The sequence below is a fragment of the Engraulis encrasicolus genome, chromosome 12 (assembly GCF_034702125.1).
Source record: "Engraulis encrasicolus isolate BLACKSEA-1 chromosome 12, IST_EnEncr_1.0, whole genome shotgun sequence".
Lineage (NCBI taxonomy): Eukaryota > Metazoa > Chordata > Actinopteri > Clupeiformes > Engraulidae > Engraulis > Engraulis encrasicolus.
In genome coordinates, this window is record NC_085868.1 from 14,143,630 (window position 1) to 14,167,312 (window position 23,683).

The window sequence follows — 23,683 nt, forward strand, 5'->3', positions numbered from 1 at the left end:
TCTTTGAATGAAGTTTATAGGTTAAATTTTTCAGGCACAAATGGACCTCCGTGTGGGACATGCGCTGATCTCTTGAAAAATGCCCTTTTCGAAAGACTGGGATTCTCCATAGAGCCAGGCCTGTTTTTTTTACAAACCTGCCATTTAAAAAGTATTGGGATTTGGGAGATGAAACTTTGACAATTTGGAGACATCCCATAGAGCTCGCTAACAACGCGTCAACTAAACTTCTAGGTGAAAGTGTTGATGTTTTATGACCGAAAAAGCCTCCTACACTCTAATCTCTAGAGTGGCGGAACCTTGGTTCATGGAGGTTCCACCACTGTTTCCAATGGGGACCCAGGCTTTAACAAAATCGCCAAAAACGGGAAAACGACAAGAGACACGGAGAAGCCTATAACTATACGCGATCTCCAAGCCGAGCCGGTCGTTTTAGTGTTTGAACGGTGTCTCTATCTCGAAAGGCCTAGGAGGAGATCCATTTTCTATTTTACTGCTGCCCTGCACAAGAGAACCAAGAAACAGGACTTAGAGATTACTATAAACGGGCCTTGCTCTGCAAAGGCCATGCTCTGCATGGTCCTTGCTCCGCAAGCCCGCTTAATAACTAAACAGGACTTAGAGATTACTATAAACGGGCCTTGCTCTGCAAGGGCCATGCTCTGCATGGTCCTTGCTCCGCAAGCCCGCTTAATAATAATAGCACAAGAATGTAGGTATAGCAACACAGTGCAAGGTCGCAAAAGACTTAAATATACGGTTATGTAGATGTTTGCCACCTGCATAGGATCACATGCATATACAGTAGCTCAAGTGATGTAGTTTAAAGCCTATGATGCAGCTTGAAGGTCACTATGAATGTAGAAATGAAACGTACAGTATGTCTAAAATAATTTTGAAGTAAAATTGTAAAAGAGATTACTTCTTTGTCCCAAAATGGCGTGGATGTGACATCGGTATGGGAATACAATCCGCTCCATCAGAGAATGTTTATCAGGGCAACAGCAATGCATGGAAGTACATAGAAATGTCATTAGGACCCTACCGTGGCTGATATGGTAGGGCACATGTTTACCACTCAGCTGACCCGGGTTCGATTCCCAGTCCGGGTCCTTTGCCGGTCCTTCCCCATCTCTCTCTCCCAGCTCACTTCCTGTCTCTCCTCCACTATCTTGTCTCACAAAAACCTATAAAGGCTGAAAAGCCCCCCTAAAAAAGAACAAAAAGAAGTGTCATTAGGCAATACTGGAGTAAGACTCCTTTGAGTCTTTTTGGCAGTTCGGCAACCTACACAGGTGGCCCATTTATCCCCTTAAAAGTGCAGGTCACACACTTCCTGAGAAGGTCATACTCATACTGAAGAGGTCACACTCTCACTGAGCTGCTCACACACTGTAGGCCTATCTACTGCACTGAAAAGGACACATATATACTCTGTGTGCTCTCTCCATTAGGTCTAATAGAGTTGTTAACTTACTAGCTTGCAACCTTTCCTCCTTTCTCTGCAGGTCACCGGCAAGTTCCAGGAAGGAGTGAATCCTTTCACAAGAGGCTGCTGTGGCAATGTGCAGTCTGTTCTCTGCAGTCCCCTGAGCCCAAGGTAGAGTACACACCTCCAGACAGAGAATTGAAGAATTATTCTTTGTTTCAAACGTTGTTTGAAGGCCATACACAGTAAAAAAAAAGAGTCAGTGTTAATGTAACTCATATAGACTTGAATTACACTGGTTACCAGCAGAATTTGACACAGACTTTCGCCTCCACTGTTTTTCACTGACTTTCCACAGTGTTGTAAATACTCTATCTAGATTTATACGCCCCACGATTTACTGTGTAGACAAGTGTTGGAATGATGCTATTTATAAGCGTGCGTCTGTTTAATTATGTATGCGTCCTGCATTTATGTATTTATTCCATCATTTATTCATTCATCCATTCGTTTATTTGTTTAAGCCTCCATTAAGATAGACAACGCTCATTAATAAACATCAAATGCAAATGGGACCACACTGGTTATTTTCGCATCTGTTGTCCATTGACTGCTGCTCAGAGGCCAGATACACACACAAGAATGGGCACATCATTGTGAAATTGCCAGAAGGAAAAACAAACTAAGTAAAGAAAGACAAAGAAAAATAAACTTGTACTAAAATCACTTTTACATGTCTGCTAAAAAAAAGAAAACCAGTGACTTTGATTTGAAAACAAACACCTACTGAACATCGGGTATTTATTTAAGCGTTCACCAGTTCAGTGCAAGTTGATTTCTGAAATCCTCCAATTTGTTTGCAGGTATGTAGTGGGGAGGAGGAACAATGTGCCCATCAAACTCCAACCTCCTTTCAAGAGGCCAGAAAGTGAGCGGGAAACACCTGTTAAAATACGGGATAATGGAATTCAAGCCACCACCACTCCAACTAAGGTAGGCTACTGTTTATCTGCATTCATTTTGTCAATGCTGTTAGTGGTTGATGCAGGGGTGTCTAAAAAGTAGAAAAGTAGATGTAAATGTATTAAATTCGTAAATACGCTTATTGTATGAACAGACTGAAGGCGGCAAAAGCAGAAATGAATCTAAGAATCCCGCTGAACTGAACAGACAAAACGCAGCAAAGGCAGAGAAAGATTATTTGACCTTCTAATATTCGATCGGGGGCGCAGCCAACTGAATCTCGTGTTTAGAAAAATGTAACCGCGTCATTACATATTGTTAACAAAAGTTCAACTTCTTTTTTGATGTTCTACTCATTAGGTATAGTGGAATAAAAAAGTAAGAAAAGTAAAAACAAACCCTTGTTAGATACTCATTAGGACCTAACAAGGGTTTATGTGTTACTTTTATCTTACTCCTTCTCCTACTTCGACTTTAAACATCACCGCTTTGAAGCATTTAAAAAAAATCTGTACACATTGCAGGCATCTATTCGCACGTTGTCAGGGGAAAGAGAGAGTTTTTTCCTGGTACAAGACAGCTCTGCCTGCCCTGCTTTCTTCACATGCCAGAGAAAGGAACACATTCATAGCGTACTGTGCACTTGACATGTTGTGATGGCTTCTTCCTCACTAACTCTCACCCGGCTCCTGCTCCTTTGCTCCTTGCTCCTCCAGGCTCCGGAGGAAGTGGATGCCCCAGACAGCAAGAGCGCGAGCACCCCACCTCCCCTGCCACCTAAACCCGACCCCGTCCTCCTGAGGAATCACTTGGCTGCCTTAGAAGGTAGTGGAGGTGGAGAGAGGAGAAGAGATGATGGATAGGAAGGAAGGGCTCATACAAACACCAGATTGCCTCAGCATTGTGACTCAGCATTGTGAAACAGTTCATGTAGTCTAACCAACAAATATGATGCTATTTTTTCCTGTGCTAATTCAACAATGGCTATGTTTACATGGAGTTTTTTTTTATTCTGAATGAATAATTAATAATCAAATAGTTATGTTGAGTTTTTACATTGAACTTTCATTTAAAAGTGTTTTTCAATACATATTCAAAGCGAAATTAAGCTTTATTCAGAATGAAATTGAGTTAATTCTGAATTAAATGTCTCATGTAAATGAGGTCACTAAGAGTATTAGAGAAGCATCCGTAGAATGTGTTAAAATTTGTCAACGTAGGTGGATAGGATGGATGATAGGAAGGAAAGGGTCATACGCAGGGCAGGATTAATGCACAGGCTAGATATGGCAGCAGCCTTGGGGCCCCCACCTGCCAGGGGCCCCCTGATTGCCCAAAAGTGAAAAATCGCAGAATTGGTACAAGGTGCAATATTGAAAAAATGATCCACTGTGTTTAGAACAGTTGGTAGACATGTTATCCTGAATTTTTAGCTCGTAATTATGACACTGTCTACATACATTTTTCACGAAATTTGCCTTCTGTGGGGCCCCATAGCAACCTGTAGCCTAGGGGCCCCCTGCCATCTTAATCCGGCCCTGGTCATACGTGCAAACGTTCAATAAGATTGCTCCACCATTGCACCACAGTAGTTTGGATCTGTCTATTCAACAAATTGCACAATTTTGCTGTGTAAATTTGACACTTAGAGAGAGTATTAGAGAAACATGCTTCGAGAGTGATAAAGTTCGAGTCTCTTGAAAGTTTGGTGAATTGGATAGCATGGAAGGAAGCAGTCATACGTCATACATACAAACACACTCCACCATTGTTCCACCATTGCAGTGCACCATATTTTTTGAACAACTGTCTGTCAGTCTATTCATCAAATATGTTGCAAAGTTTTGCTGTGTTAATTTGACACTTTGAGTATTGGAGAAAAATGCTCAATTGGAAGAAGTCATTCATACAAATAGAAGATTGCTTCACCATTTCATCACAGTTTAAAAAAACAAGCAAACACAGTGTCAGTCTATCCAGCAAATTCGATATATTGATTGTAACATTTTCCAGTGTTAATTCAATATTTTGAGAGTAGGAGGATGGAACGGAAGAAAGGAGTCATGCCTACAAACACAAGATTGCTCTACCATTGCAGCACAGCATTGTCTTGTAGGCCTGTCCAACAAACAAACAACAATCTGCAGTATATACAATGGGCATAGTGTTCTTGTAATACCCCAAATGAATTCATACAAACAATGTACATGCACACTGAGGGCTGACTGGAGCTCTCATAAATGATTACAGTGTGGAACTGTATGCATGTTGTATTACGGTAATGCCATGTAATTTGTTATACCTAGGGAAAGGCACAGTATGTACAATAGATATGCAAAAGGCTGTGCATTAGGGTATGCATCAGGTATGCATGCATTCATTGACATTTGACCTCTCAATTTTAAAAGAATAATTATTTTTTATTTCCAGAGAGTCTATTGCATGCCAGGTCCTCCTTCCCCACGGCACAGCCCACAGGGACCCTACGGCCCTCCCTCAACCCCCTCTCCAAGCTGGGCCCTCTCTCCTCCAGGGAGGAGGTCCGTCAGGTAAGAGTTTTCGGTAACACTTCACTTTACTTTACGGATCGCTAATAAAGTGGTAATTTCGTGTTAATTTCATAGTTATTTCATAGTTATTTCAGGGTAATAACTGTTTGTTTTTTAGTAACAACAGCAAAATAACCATACAGTTTCCAGTGCATTGTGGTGACACCCTGATGACTCGCAGCACGGTGACACTTTGTTCACTCACACACACACACTCTCTCACACACACACACTCTCTCACACACACACACACACACACACACACACACACACACACACACACACACACACACACACACACACACACACACACACACACACACACACGCACACACGCACACAATGCACTGGAAACTGTATGGTTATTTTGCTGTTGTTTCTAAAAACAAACAGTTATTATCCTGAAATAACTATGAAATAACTATGAAATGAACACGAAATTACCACCTTATTAGTGATCCGTAAAGTAAAGTCTTACCGAGTTTTCCTATGAAAACGCCAGATGTGGCCTAATGATTAGGGGGATAGTCTTTGGGTCAGAGGGGAGTTGCAGGTTCGAATCCCGCTCTGACCAACTGGAAGAAGGTTTATCCCCAACACCTTCACCCATGGCTGAAAAGCCATTGAGTAAGGCACCTAGATTGCTCCAGGGACTGTAACCAATACCCCGCAATAATGGCAAGTCTTTTTTGAAAAAAACTTCAGCTAAAAAAAAACAAAAACGGTTAAATGCACAGAGCCCATTGTGTTGTTATTGCCACATCATGGTATCACATATACTGTCTATAATAACAGTGGTTTTATACATGCATCAAGCTAGGGAATCAGTATCTCCTGAGTAAAACGGAAAAAAATGACACATGTATCCCCCTGGGTGCCCCAGAAGTCAGGACTTATATTATAAGACAACAAGACAATATGAAATTGTCACCATATTACATAATATTTCCACAGGTTTGTTATTACGTAACATGTTCAGAGTGCTCTCACCATTGTGTCACACACAGTTCACTGCCTGCACACTACAGCGCTCTGAATGAATCACAGAACTGAATGAATCACAGTCACAGTCACGGAAATGTCTGAACATTCAGCCTTGGACTGATGAGGCACTCTGTCGATTGATTTAAGGAATAGAAGAAAAGAAACTTTGGCTAGACCCCCTTGCAGTTACGTATTTCTTAGACATTGTCAGACACATTGAATGTGGTGACAGAGGGTCATAGAGTGTTATTCAGTGTGGTAAGTGCTTATTTGACCTCAGTCTTTACCACACGGAATAAGGGCACCGGCCTTAAACGACTGACTGTGAGGTGAATAAAAAGTTAGAAAGTAAAATATTACTTTACCGGCATTGGCTTATATTTTATTTCCAAGAGTTTAAGCACCCGGTGACAGTAACAAAGGGTGCTGACTAGGCGTGGTTTTATGTTATTCTTCTCTTTCGTAAGCCGTGTCCACACACATCTCCACTAGTTACTTGCTTCTCGCTGACTCGATTGTTCACCACTTGCTCATGTACCAGTTTGTTAACGTTCGCGCAGCTTTAACTGCCATTGCAAAAGCAAGAAGTGAGCTCTGCATCATGCAAAGCTGAAATATTTTGAACTCGAATCCCTCCCACATTGCATGGCTTGTACTCTCCTCACCTGTCCAGGCTTTGCATCGCTGGAAAGCATACTAAACCTTCTATGGATTCTCTCGCCGAGCGAATAACTAGCAGCAATGGGTGTGTGAATGCCACTTCAAAAGTGGTCTAATGGCTTAACCCCTTAAGACACAGCATTATAAATTAGCTGTTACCAGAATGGCAATGACCAAGTCGTAATGCATTACTAAAGGCCCCGTGCACTGTCATAGTAGAGTAGTACTATAGTAGTTAACTTTCAATGTCTATTTCAGCGTGCCACAGGAGGTACGACGTGCATTGAGGGGCTACCATTCTAAATATTTCTTCCATGCGTCTTCCACTCTCTCTATCTCCCTTCCCCTGTAGACTATGGAGTCCATGACCCAGACTGCTGCAGGCCGCGCTCAGGACTTCTCCTCCGACCCCAACCTGGGCTTCCCCTCCAGCGCGCTCCCCTTGAACTCCCTCACCCTCAACTCTCGCTCGCTCAGCCTGAAGCACGCGCACCGCTACCGGGACCGGCTTCCGCCTCACCACCCCTCCTCCTCCTCCGGGACCTCCACCGATGGCCTGACCAACTCCGGAGTAGTAGGAGGAGGAGGAGGGGGCACCACCCTGGCCTCCCAGTCCCTGCGCCTCTCCCCCAGCGCCTTTACCAACCGGGGCAGCAGCCTCTCCTACGACAGCCTCCTCGGGCCCGGTGGTGGTGGCGGCGGTGGAGGGGAGAACGGGGAGACCCAGACCCAGAGAGGGCTGCCTCTGCTGGGATACCAGGTGCCCTACCTCCCCCTGGACCCCTCTGGAGGTCTGGGCGCGGGCGTCGTCGGCATGGGTCTCGGCGGCTTGTCCCGGGGGCCCGATGGCTCTCTGCAGCGCCACTCGCCGCATGGCCACAGCCCCGTCTTCATGAGCATGAGCCGGCTCTCGCCGCAGCCGCGCGACGGCGGCTCGCCCACGCTCCGCTACGACAGCCTCTCCAAGGCCGTCATGGCCTCCATCCAGGAGCGCCGCGAGCTGGAGGAGCGGGAGAAGCTCATCCTGCAGCTCCACCAACACCACCACCACCACGGCTCCACCTCCATGTCCATCGGCGTCCAGGCTCCCGGGTACACATCGTCGGCCGTCGACACGGGGGTGTATGACACCCCGAGCCGGCGCAGCATGCCCCCTGAGGGGCTGCGAGGGGCTCCGTCGCGAGGCCCGACCCCGCCGGCGTACGGATCGCGGGAGTTCCTGATGAGCAGCGCGGCGTACGGCTACGGCAGCCGCGTGGGGCTGTCCTGCTCCTCCACGTCCTCCCTCTCGCGCGCTCCTCGCATCTCCTGCTCCTCCTCCTCTTCGCTCTCCCGGACGCCTCGCAATTCCTGCTCCTCCACCTCGTCTCTGTCGCGGGTGCCCGCCGGTACCGGTGGCAGTCGCACCTCCGGGTCTCCGCTGCAGTCTCACCCGCCGTCCCTGGGACCGCCAGCAGGGGGCGGGGTGATGACGACGCCGGAGAGCTCCATGGGTCCGTCGGCGTACCATTCTCTGGAGAGGCAGCTCCAGCAGCATTCCCCATCCAGGAGCTCCACCCTGCCCTGCTCCCCGACCTCCTACGCCCCCTCCTCCACCTCCTACGGCCCCTCCTCCACCCTCTCCGGCACCACCCACCACCACGCCACCAATCCGCTACGGGGACTCTCCTTCATCACCGACACTGAGGTCCGGGACAATTCGCCGACCTCGGAAGGGGTGGTCGTCCAGCGCTATGACAGCTGACTGCAGGGGAGGGGCTAATGGTAGGGGTGAAGGGCCGCTATATGTCATTATTTTTCCACGTTTGCGAATGATTCAGAGATTCAAGATTGATTTGGCCAGGGTAGCCTTGGTCCCTGGGCGACACCCCGCTTGGACCCCTGATCGCTACGGGAGCTGACTCTGATGTTGGCTGGACAGGTATCTCCATTAGTCTATCCCTACATTCCCTTTCTATGTATTCATTTAAGACAACTCTTCAGTATTTGTTTTCAACCTTTAAGTTATGTTTCCTAAAATTGTTCCATCAGTTTGTAACAAAGTGGAAGGCACTTTTTATAATTTACTGTGCTGCCTGCTGTTGGCTATAACTACAATAAGCGAATTTGGGGAAGTGTTTCTGTAGTTCTGTATGACGGACAATTCAATTTCGCTTAAAACCTGGGAAAGGGAAGATGAAAGCTACTTGGTATTGGTGCTACCTGCGTGTCGGAACAGCTGTTGGCTGGCTGATTTTGCTACAGGCGGATTGTGGGAGACCTTATTTCAGATGCACACCTTTACCTCCTCATACTTTGCAGGTGTCAAGGACTGTAATTTATTGTGTTGTTTTGTTTTTTTAATATATCTTTTCAAAAAATACTTTCAAAAGATAAGTAACTTGTGCCAGATGATATGGGAGAGACTCAAGGCTAGCCTACATGAAGGCTTCATATAGCAGAGCCTTTGTAGACAGGTACACACACCTCTTTTTTGCAAATTGTTGTCTTTGTTATGTATATATTTTATACGTTGTGCTATGAAATGAAATTTGGTGAGAGTGGATTTGAGTGGGTATGGACGTGGGCTTTTTAGTTAGAAATTTAGGGGAAAAGCATCTGTTTTTCGTCAATATGTAAAACAGCTATCAACACAAAACAGTTCTTCAGAACTTACACAGAAGATGCAAGTCTCTTCTCAGGATACAATCGCTCCTACATCTCGACAGCAATCACATATCGCACAATGCAAAATTGCTACTAGTTTGGACATAATGGCTGCCTATGCAAAAAAGTCACAATCTAAAGGGAGCAGATTTCAAGTATTTGATATGTTTGTGATGTACTATATTTTTTAAATGTTGAATAGTACTGTTGTGTGTCTGTTTGTCTTGTTTATACCTTTGTAATAGAATTAGTAAATAAAACATATATCTGTACATTGTACTTCTTTTATTTCACGTTGCTTATCTGAACTTTTCATTGACAAAAACAGACCTGACCATAGTCTAACTAACACACTTGTCTACTAAAGTTAAGTTCAAGCACTGACCACAGCCAAAGTCAACACTGCCCCTGTGCTCATACATCATGGCCAAACGGACACGATAGTCCTTTAGTCCAGTAAGTATAGCGTTTCATATGGGACACCGCAATAGTAATCATTCCAAGTTTTTTGTAATTTAGGTATATCTACCAGACATGTTAAAAGTCTACTGATTTGTATTTAGTGGAACATACTTTTTTGCAAGGTCAAAGTAGGAGAATTCCCATTCATTTTTCCATAATATATAGGCCTACTAGTTGAATTGGTTAATTCTTTAAACTATGAAATATCAATTTGAAAATTTCACAGTAGTTTATTCAAACTAAAGCAAATCACATATGGAAACTTCACATCACTTTAATGGATATATTTTATCACATTGCCTATTTCAGTAGGCCTAAATATGATCTCATTATACTAAACATTGTATTTCAAAACACTTGCAATACAATCATGATTAGCCCTGTGGGTTACCAACTGTTATTATATGGTTGTGACGTCATCTGTCGACTGCTCCATTCATTTCAACGGGGCTCCCCAACGTTCGGACGTCTGTTATTTTTCGATAACGGACGGGTTGGTCTATAACAGACCGCTGTCAATGGCAACAAGACTTTTCAACAAGACTTAATCAGCCGCTGTGATAGACAGCGTTGTCCTGGCTACCGCTGTCAATGGCAACAAGACGTTCACTGCTTTAGCCACTGACTTGTATACAAGCCAGTGGCTAAAGCGAATGTTTCATATCACTCCGCAGGGGGTCCGGTCTTTTGTCACCCTAATCAGCTGCTGTGATAGACGACACCTGTTGTCCTGGCTACTAGCTGTTGCCTAGCGGTGTTCCACAACGGCACTGTTTTGTTTTGCGCAGCAACAATCTTAACATTAAATTGGCCTAAAGAAATGTCCCCGCCATGTGTGAATCATTTAAGTATATCCATATAATAAGCGGGTTAACTTTCGGCGAGTCGGTCGCTTTGTGGAATAGCAGCACTTCAGAGAGAACAAGACCCCTCCGCTCCGCGTCGGGGTCTAAAGATTCTCTCTGTCGTGCTGCTATTCCACGGTAGCGACCTTCTCGCCGAACGTTAACCCTTACTTAAACTCCAAATCAATAGGTCATAGTTTTACATTTTACCTTATTCAAGCCTATGGAAAAATAATGGAAAATCTGCAACTTTGACCTTGAAAAAGTTGTTCCAATAAATTTGGTAGATTTTAATATGTTGTGCATGGGGGTTTAAGGGCCAATTAAAAGTAGGAACCATTACTATTGCAATTCGTTTTTGGCGTTTTTTGAGCTAGATTGGTTGACCTACTTCTTTTAGGAAGAAACATCATTCCCAATTCAGAATGAGTCATGCCCCCTCTAGTGGAGACCACATGACAGGGTATGATTTATGTTGGGAGGGTAAGGACACCTTGCGCATAGTAGGGCCTAGACTAGAGGCTACTGCTATAACTCCAGTCCTCAAGGCAAGTCTGATGTATTATTTTATGCATTACTTTCTCTTTGATGCTCTACTTTGCTTTGTAAAAGTCTTGGTTTTTCAACTGGTGGAAATGGGCGCGTGGCGCCATGTATCCACATTAACGGCTGCGAATGTAAGAAGCTATCACGAGACAACGTTCATCTCTAAACGGTCTCACAGTTAATTTGTTAATTAGTGTGAAATCTTCTGCTCAGTGCACACTCTGAGCCTTGTAATTGCTGCAGATAAAAGGAGTCATTCTGCAAAAAGAGGGAGAGATGGAGAGCATCACGTGTGAAATTAAACTGATTAGATGGGTGCGACCCTTACATTAGGCCTAAAAAATATTTTACTTTGATACGTCACTTGACTATGCTGTGGTTCATGCAAAGCAGTGGCGCAGCGGTTGTCGATTTTCAAAGCTATGCCATGCCATCAAGCTCTGCCCCCAACATCACAACTGAACATGACTTCGGTGCCCATCCGCGAGTGCTACTTTGCTACCTCCCCTGATCCTGTTTCTTCTGTGTGTAATGAGGGTGGCTGAGAGACAAGACACTGAACGACGTCTGGTCTGATAGCATTGTATGAAAACGGTCTGGATCTCAGACAAGCTCTTACAATTATGTCATGTTACCCATCTGAGGAGAGTGATAACATCGCTTTAAAATGCCTTTGATCAAATATTAACGCCGATGCGCGCGTGCGTCTCTCTCTCTCTCTCTCTCTCTCTCTCTCTCTCTCTCTCTCTCTCTCTCTCTCTCTCAACTCAGCGTCGTCTCATAGGCTTTTTTATGGGGAGCTTTGACTGTTTGATGTGCAGCGGATGAGCCGTGAAGCCTAGGGTAGAATACTAACGAAGACTCGGCTGAGGGATGTTAGTTGTGTATGAGCAGAGAGGAAAGAAGAAGATCCTGGATAGTAAGTGATTTAATGGCAAATGGTGGTAACAGATACATTCTGAGTGTTGAACACTGCATAGGTAGTAGTCTGTGCATAAGTCTGTTGTTACAGTTGTCACATTTCTTTTTAGGCACTGATGTACTGGCCAGTGTCAGCAATGACAACACAGTGGAAAAACTGAAAAGAAAAATTGGCTGCTACAAATCAAAGCTGTCAAGGCTAAAGAAAAAGACACCATCTATCAGCAAACAAACATTAAAGAGGGAAATTTCCAAAGTATTGCCAAAACAAGCCGCACAATTTGTCAACGAGCAAATTGATAATGCCAAAAAAAAACCAAGGGCCATTCGGTGGAGCAACTTCATGAAAAGTTGGGCGTTACAGGTTAAGGGTACAGGGCCAAAAGCCTACCGAACCATGAGGAGAATTTTCAAGCTCCCTACAGCCAGGACCCTTTCAAATATCTTGCAGAGAGTAGACATCGGGCCGGGATTGACCCCCCCCCCCCCACCCACACACACACACACACCTTTTTTACATGATTGGTATTGATTTCCAGCCCCTGATCACAGTCAGGAACAATAATGTGGCCCCCAGATTTAAAAAAAAGTTTGGGGACCCCTGGCCTACAGTAGCTTCAGGTTGCAATGAACGACGGGCTGTGCATACTGCTGAAGACACCCAGGTGGAGCAGTGCATGTTATCTTGCTCCGACAACTAATTTTTTAATTATTTTTTTTTTTACAAGGAATGTGTAATCTATATAAACAATGCTAATTAAATAAACATAGCCATCATCAAGTTTATCTCTTCAGCATGCTTTTGACTCTTGATCATTTCACCTCAGTAGAGCTGATTTCAAATGAATGTATGAGTCCCCCTCTCAGCTGGAGATGATGTGCTGCGGGTTGTTCAGCCAGGGTGCCAGGGTAGTGCGTGAGGTGCATGTTCTGCTGTCCCAGGAATCTTGTACAGGTGGCTCTTCACACTAAATCTGCCATATTGTGGTGAGGAGTGACACAAAAAAGAAAAAATATGCATTATTGTGTTAAGCTTACATGCAATGTTGACTGAGTTGCTAAAAAAACTGCCAAACTTAAGGTATTCTCTGAGTTGCAGAAAAAGTAATGCATTGCTGTAATTAATGCGTTGCTGGTTATGGTTTATCATTTCCTGCCACTGACTTGAATTAAGTATTAGTAATGTATCATTGTTTCCTGCTCGTGCGTGAAAATGCCTTAATCAATGTATAGTAGACATTCAAAACATTTGACTCCCAAGTCAGGTAAAAAACACGTTTCGCCTCACATGCGTTGGCTCCCAAAAAGTTAACTGACATCGGTCATGAAAACACCTAGAAGTACTCTAGGGGCCTACACAGTCAAATGATATCATGCACATTTCCTGTTCACGTCAGGGTGAAACATTAGGAGTGAAAATGGAAGTTTGGAATAAAAACCGGAACAACACAGCAGCAGAACTAACGTTGGTTTAGTGTACTTAGGCACGTATCCTTTTTCTGAAGAACTAGCACTTCTAGAAATTAACACATGCCCATCGGACAAAATGTTCGCTGGCTGATGAAAATTTATGAAACTGGCCGGGAGACTAAGGCTAAAATTCCAAACAACGACTGGGAGGAGATGTGTTAACTTCCATTTATATACTTACGAATAAAATAGTTATACTCAACATAGGCCTAATAATTTAACATCATAGACACTTAGCTGTCCATGGAGATATGCTAACGTTAACGGCCGACACACATCACCCACTGTCCAGAAAGATCCATGAATACAACCATAATATTAAATCCATTTGATGACGAATATAAAGATAATGACGAACTTACTGCTAAGTGGATAGTTACTTGTCATATTTATGCAATACAAAAACATTAAGCCACTTGCCTTTTCAGGAAAGAGTCAGCGTTGCGTCTAGGAATGTTCCCAAAAAGGAACTTTTTTGTAGAGTTGCCGTTTCCAGTCATCACGGGTTTTTTTTTTAATAAAACGTAGAAATCAACTATTAATCCCGTATCAAATGAATACAATGCGAAATAAGTGAATTTGATGAAAATGTGGTCGACAGAGAAAACAACACACGGTTTCATTCCTCACTCATGTATGAGTCTGAACATTGTGTTATTTACATGGAACGTCCATATCTAACAAAATCAAAATGGCGGCGCGGTGACGCCATAGAGGCAGCTGTTTCCGCTCTCTTCTTCTTTCCTCTCTGGTATGAGTAAGGCATCCAATAGGCCTACATTAAACCGTTGCTAGAATGTCACTGTCGTTGTCACCCCTTGAATAAGGTTAAGTTTACGTTGTCGTTGTGGTATTTGAAGTAGGAGAGGCTATGTTTGAGACAGTTGTGCTCAGGCCTAAGCTTTTCAAGTGTCCATGTCATAAGCAGACAGGCCAATGTTGTTCATTTTCAAATTAGACAATGCACACTATTGTGTTACTTTCCCTTTGGATTCTGGGTTAGATTATCACCTATCAGATATTTCACTCCAACTCTGAATATGTAGCCCATCCCATCTCTCATTTCAACTGACTTTGATGTGATTCTAGGTAACTATGTGGGATTAACACTGTGATGATGATGATGGTGCAGGCTTTCCCCCAGCGCTTTCTTATCAAGGCGGCCGCCTTGACTAAACCCCACCCCACCCCCGCCTTGGCTACGTTCCCTAAAAAAAAAAAAAAAAAAAATGCGTCCGAGGGCAAAAAAAAAAAAAAAAAAAGTTGTAAAAAAAAAAAGTTGTAATGCATGTTCAAGCGCAGGCACTAGGACAACATCGGTTGGACTAAATTGTGACACCTAGTGGTCGGATTTATTACTACGCCATGTGTGTCCATCCTCGAGGCCATATTTTGAAACAATTTTAATTTTCAATTCTTGGGTTGCAGTTACGTCAGAATGCCCCTTCACTGGAGCGCGCGAATTTGAAATGGTGGACAACCCTGGCTTGGAGCCATTGAAACCCATTCAAAAGTACATTTGTTCGATGTTCGACAGAATATTTTTAATTAGACCTTAAGACACACCATGGGTCTTGTTTAAAAGCTGAGAACCTCAGCTTTCCATACCTGAAAACGGTATTTTCCTAGCATCTACCAATCCGAAGGTAGCCTACTTTAAGTGCAGAATTACTTTTTTAAATGTAAACACATTTACTCCCATATCACATAAAAACACATTATGAAATTCGCATAGATTGTCCATTAACATGTCAAGATTAGAAATTCATCCATAATAGTGCAAAACCGAGTCAAATAGCGTATGCGTAACACATGAACCGCGTCCGTTTCCAAGGAAACAAAACGCTATCTTTAGAAAAGTAATTCCGCACTTAAAGTGGGCTACCTTCGGATTGGTTCTCAGCTTTTAAACAAGTCCAATGGTGTGTCTTTAGGTATAATTAAAAATATTCTGTGTCAGATCGAAAAAATGAAGTTTTGAATGGGTTTCAATGGCTCCAAGCCCAGGTTGTCCACCAGCAGCGGTAGATCACCACCAGGGGGCAGCACTATGACGTCAGCAGCAACCCAAGAATTAGCATAAATGGGCCACCAGTAGGGCAGTTTAATTACAACAGGGCACTGGAACTCTTTTTTGAAAAACCGAGAAGGATGGCCTGCAAGGACAAGACTTGCAAAATGTGCCATAGGTAGTCATAGGTAGCCAGTCAATTTTGCACTCCATTTGGTTTCTCTTTTTCGTTAATGTAAACAACCTGCACTGCACTTTTTGTTACATTTTTCTTTTCAGCTTCTGTAAATAGTTTTGATATGGCAGGTCAATAAATACATATTTTCCAGTTCTACACAGCTTTGTTATTATTCAAACCCCCCCCAAACCCCCGAAACAGTATTCGTGCCGTGCGTGACATCAAACCCCGCCAACACCTCCCCCCGCGTGACATCGCGAGTGGCGCCCCAACCCCACCACCCGCCACCCCACCACCCGCCACACCGCCCCACAGGGACAGACTCGAAGCCTCACCACCTTGACTAACCAATTTTCTGGGGGAAACACTGTGGTGTGTGTGTGTGTGTGTGTGTGTGTGTGTGTGTGTGTGTGTGTGTGTGTGTGTAAGTGTAAGTGTAAGTGTGTAGGTGTGTGTGTGTGTGTTTAGAATTAGAAAGCTCCTACGACAATGCTGCAAGCTATTGCACTCCCAGCTTCAAAGAAGAGCAAAAATGCGCGAGTGTGCTGGACGTGGGCCAGGCATCTGCCATGTCTCATCAGCAACTCCCTCTAATGATTAGCCTTCAAAACTAACTTCTAACTTATCACACACACACACACACACACACACACACACACACACACACACACACACACACACACACACACACACACACACAAATCATCACAGTGTTAACACCAAATATTTACCACTTATCAGCTCAAGCAATCAGTTGGAGTGGAGAAGTGTTAGAAGTGTTATACAGTCCACCATCTCCATGCAGTTAGTGCCTCCCATGGTGATGGTTGATGGACGAGAGAGAGAGAGAGGGGTGGGGTGGGGTGTGGTCAGCGTTATACTGCCATGCAGGGCTGGACTGGCCATCTGGCATAGCGGGCATTTCCCGGTGGGCCCTGCACCCTCATGGGCCCCTATTTTCAGAAATGAGAAAAATGTATATATTATTATTATTTATTTATTTTTTACTTTTGTGAAAATAGGCTGCGAGTGTGCGGGGCCCACCGGTGAGTCAGTTCTGCTCCGTTAATTATCAGGGACCCCTTAAAGCCAAAAGTCCCCGGGCCCTATTTCTCTCCCAGTCCAGCCCTGCCGCCATGCGGTCATAAAGCTGTTTCTCATCGGCGAGGGAGCGTTGTCATCTATACATTATTGATGACAATTCAGATAGAGTTGTACACATTCATTATTCATCTAGAAGAGAGTGAAGAAAATATGACAAAAAAAGGAGAAACTCTACTGGCATTTTGGGCATGGACATAACATCTCACCCATGTTTTAAGTGCTCTGCCGGTGCTCTCTGAGACTGTGTTTAATGGGTGTAGTCTGTCTGTAGTCTAGTTTTTGTTGTTGTGTTGTGCAGTTTGTGCAGTGAGTTAATGTGTTTGTTGTGTATGCAGGGCTCTAAATTAACACACGCCAACACGCCAAACAGGGGTGAAAATTCATTTTGGCTAGTAGAAAAAAATACCTACCCGCCAATTTGGCTAGTAGTTCCCGAGTACAGTAAATTATGAACGGTAAACCGCTGCTCTGACGAACGTTAGACGGCGAGATTTCCTACATTACCCATGGACACTAGCGTCACGACGTAGCCTCCCACAGTGGGCTTTCCAGTGCAGCGAGCGGCAACTCCATGCTGTTGCGCGCGCCAGGATTGAAAACATTCTGTCAGCTAAGCTGCGCTCACACTATTCTGACAGGCAGCTCTCCTCCTATGCTCTCGTCGCTTTCGCTACAACATTTTTAACGTCACTACTGCTATATGAACATTGCTGTAACAGGCTGCATTTTTGAAGCAGCGAGGCCCTGGCCGTTTCAATAACAGGAGTTACGCAGATTATGCATAGAGCTACTTCTGTTCTGTAGACTTATGTTTTGTGCGAGTGATGAGAATGTGGCGGGGGTTAGCGCAAGGTTCTGTGCGTTGGTGTAACCGTAATAATAGTGACGTTAAAAAATGAGTGGCTGTGGAACGAAATAGCGACAAGGGCAGAGGAGGAGAGCTGACTGTCAGAGTAGTGTGACCGTAGCTGTCAGTTCAGTTGTCTTCTGAAATGTTCCGAGTCCTGGCGCAACTAAGTTGGAAAGCCCACGCCATCGGAAAGAAAAAAAAGCAACCAACGACGAAGCTGTCGAAGTAACAACGGAAGCGAATATTCCCGAGATATTAGGCCTATTTACTTTTAGTTAAACTAGGCTTCTTGTCATTTTGTTGCGCATGGTAGAGAAGAGCCCCTCCCCTCTCCTCTCACCTCTTCTCCTTCCTTGGGGTGTGCGTAGGCCTATGTGAGGTTTTGTAGTGTTAAGCTGTGTGCTTGGTTGGTAGGCCTATGTTAAAGGTCTGTTATGTGAGTGGCTTGTGTGATGTGATTCAGCTGTTTTCAGAGGAATTGAACAAAAACTAATCAAATTGATTATGCCTAAGTAATGAAAGTAAAAAATAAAGCAGAAGTTAAAAAATAATGAAAAAAATATATAGCCTGTAATATGCTTATTATGTAGGCATATAGTAGCTTATGCAGGCCTATGGTGTATCTGTGTTGTAGAAATAGTTGAACAAAATGACCATATTTTTTTTTTTAAAAACTAGCCTAAAGCATAGTTTATTTTGGCGAGAGAATAAAATGGCTTGTTGAACTTCTGTTTGGCTGGTAAGAAAAAATGTCCACTAGCCAAATTGGCTGGTGGTGGAAAAAGTTAATTTAGAGCCCTGTGTGTATGTACAGTATGCCTTTCCATACGGTGTGTGTGTGGTATGTTTGTGTACGAACATTATGAGCTCTGTGTGTGTGTGTGAGTGTGTGTGTGTGTGTGTGTGTGTCTGTGTTTGTGTGTGTGTGTGTGTGTGTGTGTGTGTGTGTGTGTGTGTGTGTGTGTGTGTGTGTGTGTGTGTGTGTGTGTGTGTGTGTGTGTATGCGCGTGTGTGTTCACGGACATACATTATGTTTTTTATACCTAGGTGTGTGCGTGTGTGTTTCGGCACCTGTGTATCTGCGTGACTCTTTCTGTGTTTTTTGTGTGCGTGTGCAGACGTACTGTATGTGTGTGTGCGCGGCTGTGTGTAAGTTTGCGCCTGCGTGTGTGTCTAGAAAATAAGTATGTTTGGCACCCCCTGCAGCTCCTGGCCCACCAATCACCAATCAGCAAATGAGAAGCAGCAGCAGCAGCAGCAGCAGCTGCAGCAGCTGCAGCAGAAGAAGCCTGACTGGAGCTCATCCTGTGGGAGACCAGGAGCTCTCTCAGGTATTCCTCTCTCCTCTCCTCTCCTCTCCTCTGACTCCCCCCCCCCATCCCCACTGCACTCAAGTTTCCTACGACCATTAAGAAATGGACACTTGAAGAAAGAGAAAAGGATATGCCCTTTCCTTCTCCCAGCTCCTTGCGGCACTGTTCTCTTCTCATCTAAAATGGCACCCTCTGTATACCAAAAGTGTCCTCCCTCCATCAAGAAAGAGACAAGTGCTTCTCATGTCCCTTTCCCAACCCTGTGCATTGCTCTCTTCTCATTTAAATGACAGCCCCTGTAGGCTTACCAATATACAATATACATGTACCCGCACAGAAGCTTTCTACCCCCATTAAGAAACAAAAGACACAAGGCCTTCTCTTTGGCTTCTCTACACCAGAGGTTCCCAAACTTTACCATGACAAGGCCCCCCATATATCAGTAGATGTCAGACATGTCTGTTAAACGGTCCTACATCGCCATAGATAGACGTCAGACATGTTTGTTCAACAACTTGTAGTTAAATCCTGATTTTTCCAAAAATGTCCTTCCTGCTTCCTGCAAGTCCAGAGCATGAATAAGAAATGGAAATGGTCAGGACCAGGCTACCGTTACATAGGTCATGCCACACTATTTTTCTGTGTGTCCTCTTCCACAGCCATATGGCTTCAAGTATGTGAGGCACGGCCCCACAGGGATGTATGAAATAATAACTACGACAATAGTTGTAATGTCCAGAGATGCAATAGATTATCACAATGCAGTTCCTAACTAATGGGAATATTGTTCGTATGATATATGGTTTATTTTGGTGCACATTAGTCATTCAATTTAGTCAATTGTTTAATTTGTTTTGCTATACTTTCCCTGACAACCTACGCGGGCCCCCTAGCACCCCTTCGCGGCCCCCTGAGACCCTTGGCCCTCACTTTGAAAGCCACAGCCCTACACTTCCTCCTCCACTCCTCCTCTCCCAGTCGCTTGCAACGCTCTCTACTCATCCAAGTGACACATCCGTATCTATATGTACCCTGAGCTCAAGCTTCTCCCTATTGTACAGTATATCACGAAAGTGAATATACTCCTCACAGTTTTTACAGATTTTTGAGTATATCTCTTCACAGGAAAGCATTACAGAAATGTCACTTTGACACAATCTAAAGCAAATTTGTTTATCTTGGTCTCAAGAGAGATGAACAGACCAAGGATATGGATCACTGGAACCATGTCGTGTGATCTGAAGAGACCAAGATAAACAAATATACTTTAGATGGTGTCAAGCATGTGTGGTGGTACACAAGTGAGTTTTACAAAAAAAGTGTATCCTATCAAAAGCCAAGCATGGTAGTGGGACTGACATGGTTAGGGGATGCAAACATGCATGTCAACATGCACTGTGACTACTGAAGCAGATCATGATATTCTCCATAGGATTGCATTCAAATCTCACACCAATCTACTTAAGGCAGATGCAGACTCAAAATGTAAAAGTTCAATGCAAAGAAAGGTTGAAACGCACACTGATGACCTCCCTTTTCATCCCTTTTCATTTCGTTTCATTTCGAGACGATACGAGCAAACACAGCCCCTTCTCTACCGGATTTTAATCTGGGGTGTACTCACTTTTGTAAGTACATGTTCAAACATTAATGGCTGTATTTTGTTTTTTTCTGAGTGAACAAGAAATGTAAGCGGTTAAATATGTTGTTAAAAGGTCACTAATCATTGTGTCAAAGTGAAAATTCTGTAATGCTTTCCTGTGAAAAGATATACCGGTACTCACAAATCTGAAAAACTGTGAGGGGTGTACTCACTTTTGTGATATACTGTATCACTCTCACCAAATGAATTCTTGAAAAAACAAATATCGGCTTTGCTACTCCCAGCTACGTGCAGTGCTCCACTCTCTCAGCCAAGCGAGACCCCATGTATGTATGCCTGAAATATTATGACCCTCCACACTCAAGTTTCTTACGAGCACTAAGACATGGATGCTCCAAGAAAGAAATAAGGGTTTCCCCTTTCCATCTCCCATCTGCTTAAAGCACTGCTCTTTTCTCATCTTAATGACTCACCCTGTAGGCCTGCACAATAAAAAACATAGTGTTAATTCAACACTTAACAAGTACGCTGGGACGAACTACGCTTTAGAAGATGTTAAATTAACTCTCTGAAGTGCTGATTTAACACTGCTTTTTGCTGTGTACCAATATGTACCCGCATTACGTAAAGCTTCCTACCACCATTAACAAATGGACACTTGAGGGAACAGATAAGGGCTTCTTGTCTCCTTCTCTCAGCACCTTGCTGTGCTCTCCTCTCCTCCAGTCAGCACCCCCTGTACCAATACAGCCTGATCTCCAAAAATTCCGTGCTCCTGGACACGGATGTTAAGGACACGAAATCCGTGTCCAGGAGCACAGATTTTGCCAAAATTCCGTGCTCCTGGACACGGAATTGTTTTCCGTGCTCCTGGACACGGAATTGTTTTCCGTAATGGGCACACGGAAGTGCTTTCAATAGGCTATTACCACAGCACTGTGTTAACTCTATCATTAGAAAATACATACCAAATACTAATCCTAAACAAAATAATGCTATAGCAATTTAATTTGTGCCCTGACCAAAACATTCCCTAACCTTAACCTGTCATTAAAGACATATTTTGAGAAATACCTTTTCCAGTTGGTTGCTAGGCTATCAAACTCATACAACGAATGAAAGAAAACTAGCTGTGCCCAGACCAAAACAATCCCTAACCCTAACCTGTCAGTAAGAAATGTTTTTTTTTCAGACAAAATATTTGAAATTAGAAAAATCCTGAGAAATCCTGTGGAAATAACCTATAGAAAGCACTTCAAACAATTCTGTGTCCAGGAGCACGGAAAACAATTCCGTGTCCAGGAGCACGGAATTTTGGCAAAATCCGTGCTCCTGGACACGGATTTTGTGTCCTTAACATCCGTGTCCAGGAGCACAGAATTTTTTGAGATCATGTTGACCAATAAGTACCTTGCACCCCAGTTTCCTACGTTACCAGGCTTAAGAAGAAAATGGACCCATAGGGGAAAAAAGAAACAACCCAAGGGCCCCGCTTTGAAATCCTCTTTTAATCGATTTGTTTTAGAAGCCCCTCTCAAGGCCCTACCGTGGCTGATATGGTAGGGCACACGTTTACCACTTGGCCGACCCGGTTTCAATTCCCAGTCCAGGTCCTTTGCCGGTCCTTCCCCATCTCTCTCTCTCCCAGCTCACTTCCTGTCTCTCCACTATCCTGCCTCACAAAAACCAATAAAGGCTGAAAAGCCCGAAAAAAAAAATACAAAAAAAAGAAGCCCCTCTCAAGAGATGTTCCCATTATGATGACCCTGGAGAAACAGGGTTAGAGCAGGATAAACAGGGTTATCATACAGCTATGGGAACATGTCTTGAGAGGTTTTTACACGTTTTTTAAGTCCTCCATGCTGAAAAAAAGGAGGACTGACAATGCACAAAGAGAACTTCCATTAGTGTATGGATGGAGATGATGGTGGTAGTGAATAGTGTTCATCCCCCAAGAGAGGCCTCTGAACGGAAGTGCAGTGCATTGCACTCTTCTACACAGTAAAAAACTACAGTGTTAATTCCACACTTATTTTAGTGTATAATCCACAAGTTGATTGAACATCTTTTAAATTGTATTTGGTCCCAAAGTTCTGTTTTAGTGTTGCATAATTAGTAAATAATTAACCAATGATGAACAAAACATTAACACATATTTTTAATTATTTACTAAGTTTTGTCAGCGCTTTATAGCATATCTACAAATAACATGTTCAAGATTTTACAAACCTTTTTTTATTCATTTACAAAAAAATTCTAAATGTTTGATGTACTGTATAAAATATTAACATAACATTTCCCAGTCATTTACAAAAGATGTTGATGTTTTGTTCATCATTAGTTAATTATTTATGACGTTTTTATAATGATCTTTAGGCATCCGTTACTATAAATTATTACCCATTTTTTTAAACTGTGTACCACGCTGTGGCCCGCTGCCTCTACAGTATCTCGCTGTCCTCTTCTTCTGCTTCTGCATTAAAAACTTAGCCATCTATTAATAGGCCTGCCCCACCCGTTCCCCATGCTCTGTGGAAACGGAGAGAGACAGCCAGAGTACCATCCACGAGGCACCCCGAGGGAAGCAACTCAGTCTTCAAGCCAAGTTCCCCCTCGCCCTTCAAACAGAACCCTTCATCTGAGGAGACCCCTATACTCAGGGAATCCGACAAGAGCGGTGACAAACCGGTCAGTTTTCTCGGGCCCAGGGAGAGAGGGGGAGTGGGCCCAGAATTGGGTCCTCCGTATGTGTAGGCCTATGTATTGAGGAGAGGAGCATTTCCAGATGATGTTCTCCGGGGCCCGACCAAAGCTGTCAGCGGCCCTGCCCCACTACTGTACCCTACCCTACCCTACCCTACACTACCCTCCCTGTGGGGCCGCAGCGTCTGATGATGAATTTATGTTTGTCGGCTTTGCTCTTGTGTGCGGCCGGCTGGGAGAGGGTAGTAGGGGCAAGAGAGTAGTTTTCTCTCTTTTTTTCTTTTTCTAAAACACAAGCTCTGAGAGTTCTTCAAGGAGACAAGAACGCTAGTGTTTCTGTGTGCATGTGTGTGTGTGTGTGTGTGTGTGTGTGTGAGAGAGAGAGAGAGAGAGAGAGAGAGAGAGAGAGAGAGAGAGAGAGAGAGAGAGAGAGATGAGAGGTCAGA

General features: G+C 43.8%; 1 protein-coding gene across 1 annotated transcript in view; it reads left to right on the forward strand.

Moving 5' to 3' along the window:
* Nucleotides 1-18,857, forward strand: part of zdhhc8a (zinc finger DHHC-type palmitoyltransferase 8a) — a 59,733-nt gene extending 40,876 nt beyond the window's left edge. Inside the window, exons 6-12 of the mRNA XM_063212774.1 lie at nucleotides 1,509-1,600; nucleotides 2,293-2,422; nucleotides 3,109-3,217; nucleotides 4,823-4,941; nucleotides 6,938-7,593; nucleotides 7,675-8,189; nucleotides 18,796-18,857. Of these exons, the coding sequence (XP_063068844.1) occupies nucleotides 1,509-1,600; nucleotides 2,293-2,422; nucleotides 3,109-3,217; nucleotides 4,823-4,941; nucleotides 6,938-7,593; nucleotides 7,675-8,189; nucleotides 18,796-18,857 (1,683 nt within the window). The remainder of the gene's footprint in view (nucleotides 1-1,508; nucleotides 1,601-2,292; nucleotides 2,423-3,108; nucleotides 3,218-4,822; nucleotides 4,942-6,937; nucleotides 7,594-7,674; nucleotides 8,190-18,795) is intronic.
* The last annotated feature ends 4,826 nt before the right edge of the window (nucleotides 18,858-23,683 follow it).